The sequence below is a fragment of the Aptenodytes forsteri genome, unplaced genomic scaffold, assembly GCF_000699145.1.
Source record: "Aptenodytes forsteri isolate BGI_AS27 unplaced genomic scaffold, ASM69914v1 Scaffold193, whole genome shotgun sequence".
NCBI classification, from domain to species: domain Eukaryota; kingdom Metazoa; phylum Chordata; class Aves; order Sphenisciformes; family Spheniscidae; genus Aptenodytes; species Aptenodytes forsteri.
The window spans coordinates 2,233,144-2,235,408 of NW_008795405.1; the positions used below are offsets into that span (position 1 = coordinate 2,233,144).

General features: G+C 41.6%; 1 protein-coding gene across 1 annotated transcript in view; it reads left to right on the plus strand.

Annotated features, from left to right (window-relative positions):
* The window catches only part of TTLL5 (tubulin tyrosine ligase like 5), a 145,489-nt gene that overhangs the window by 47,790 nt on the left and 95,434 nt on the right, over window positions 1-2,265 (plus strand). The window contains exon 18 of the mRNA XM_009280721.1: window positions 1,494-1,556. Within this exon, the coding sequence (XP_009278996.1) occupies window positions 1,494-1,556 (63 nt within the window). The remainder of the gene's footprint in view (window positions 1-1,493; window positions 1,557-2,265) is intronic.

Below are 2,265 nucleotides of genomic sequence, written 5' to 3' on the forward strand. Positions count from 1 at the left end.
CACAGGTCACAGTCCCTTCGACTCGAGTTCACACTGGAGTTCCAGCCTGTCCAGTACAGCAGCACAGAAACAGCAGCGATGCTCTGGCCATCTGCTAGCCCAGGCGCATCGCCACTGCTGTTATCAAAATGTTCCCAGGCACAGCAGAGTAAGATGATAAGCAGTACAGCAGTATGGCAGGACAGCAAGCAGCGAAAGCAAAAAGCAGCCACTAACAAGCACTAGACTCTAATACACAGTAAGGCAAGCAAGCCCCATGGCAAGCACAGGAACCTGTCAGTTAATAGCTAAACAGCAATAACAGCTATAAATTCGATCTAGCACATTCCAGTTGAACCTGTCGTTATCTCAAACCCTTCGAGCCTCACATTGGGTGCCAAAAAAAGACTGTCATGGTTTAACCCCGGTTGGCAACCAAGCACCATACAGCCACTCGCTCATTCCTCCCTGGTGGGGTGGGGGAGAGAATCGGAAAAGTAAGAAAACTTGTGGGTTGAGATAACGACAGTTTAATAATTGACATAAAATAAAATAATAATAAATTGTAGTGAAAAGGAAAACAACAAGACAGAGAGGAACAAAACCCAGGAAAAATAAGTGGTGCAACCACTCACCACCTGCCAACCGACACCCAGCCAGTCTCTGAGCAGCGATCACTGCTCCTGGCCAACTCCCCCCAGTTTATATACTGAGCATGATGTTATATGGTATGGAATATCCCTTTGGTCAGTTTGGGTCAGCTGTCCTGGCTGTGGCCCCTCCCAGCTTCTTGTGCACCTGGCAGAGCATGGGAAGCTGAAAAGTCCTTGACTGTGTGAGCACTGCTCAGCAATAACGAAAACATCTCTGTATTATTAACACTGTTTTCAGCAGAAATCTAAAACATAGCCCCATACTAGCTATGAAAAGAAAATTAATTCTATCCCAGCCAAAATCAGCACACTGTGTTAGCTATATGTATATCAACCAGCTTAGCAATCTGAAAGACATATATTGAAGGTTTTGGTAGAGTTTATTTTAGTGTTGAGGATGCTTTTTTCCGATTCCTTGTTTTTAACTGCTGCTGCTTTGCCTAACTGCACCTCATGGAAGGCTTTCAAGCATTGTTTCTGACGTTGCTTTTCTGTCAGAATAAAAATATCTTCGCTTCAGATAATCCATTCCTGCTATCTGCTTTTACATCCTAGAGCTGCGCATACTGTGTAGTCTGTCATTAGGCCATAAACACAATATAGGACTCATCCTGTGAGTGATACTATATTATGCTTTTCTGATTTTTTTTCCAGTCTGTAATGTTTCTCTGTGTCTCTTGCCCCACCAGGAACTTCAGCTGAGAAGTGATAGCTCTCTTTCTTTCCTCTTTTCTGTTATGGTACAGCATATTGTCTCAGTCCACTTCTGGGATGTTTTTTATAGATCATTTATTTCTGTATTATGCTGCCTTTCATTGTGTTGAGCTCTATCTTGATACATCCTGTATTTTGTTTTTCTAGATCTTTTTTAGAGCACAAGACATCAATGAACTACATGCTGGCTACACGTCTGTTTCAGGACAGGTAGAAAGTTTTTCTATTTGGGAGGGAGGCAAAGGGTACAAACAGCTTGAAAAGGATTGATTCCTTGCTTATCCAATGTTATAAACACTGGCCTGATTTACAGGGGTGGTAATAGTTGCGCCTCTTCTTTAGTGTGCTAGTGACTGTGGAGGTTTCTCACATTGTTACGTGTTGCACTTCTGAATCCAAGGGCAAAAAGGACAATACACAAAAGGCATGGGAGTCATTGGAGTAAAAAGATGACTATAGACATGAAAAACCTTCAAGCATCTAGGTTTCTCTGTGAAGGGATTATAGGTCGTCTTTGCTTACCTTTTGTTTCAAATTTATAGTCACGTTAGAGCTTGTCCTCATGTAAAGTAAGTACTGAGATTTACTCCAAAGGTTTAGTATCCCTATCTCTTGACCTGTGCAAGCATGATTTGATGCCTCTTTCTCTCGGTTGTGCTTGGGTGGAAATGACAGTTCATGCCGCTAGCTGAACTTCCATGGAGAGTTGTATGCAATATCTTTCACTGTATGTTTAACACCCTTTCTCCTCAACGGTTTTACTTATCCAAATTTGAGATCCACAATAAAGTAACTACAGAGTAAGGATAAGGTTGCTGACTGAGGAGAGACTATTTACAGAAGCTCTTCCTGCATCAGCACTGTACAATTTTTTTTTTTTTTTTTTTTTTTTTTTTTTTTTTGTTTCTTTTTTGGGTGG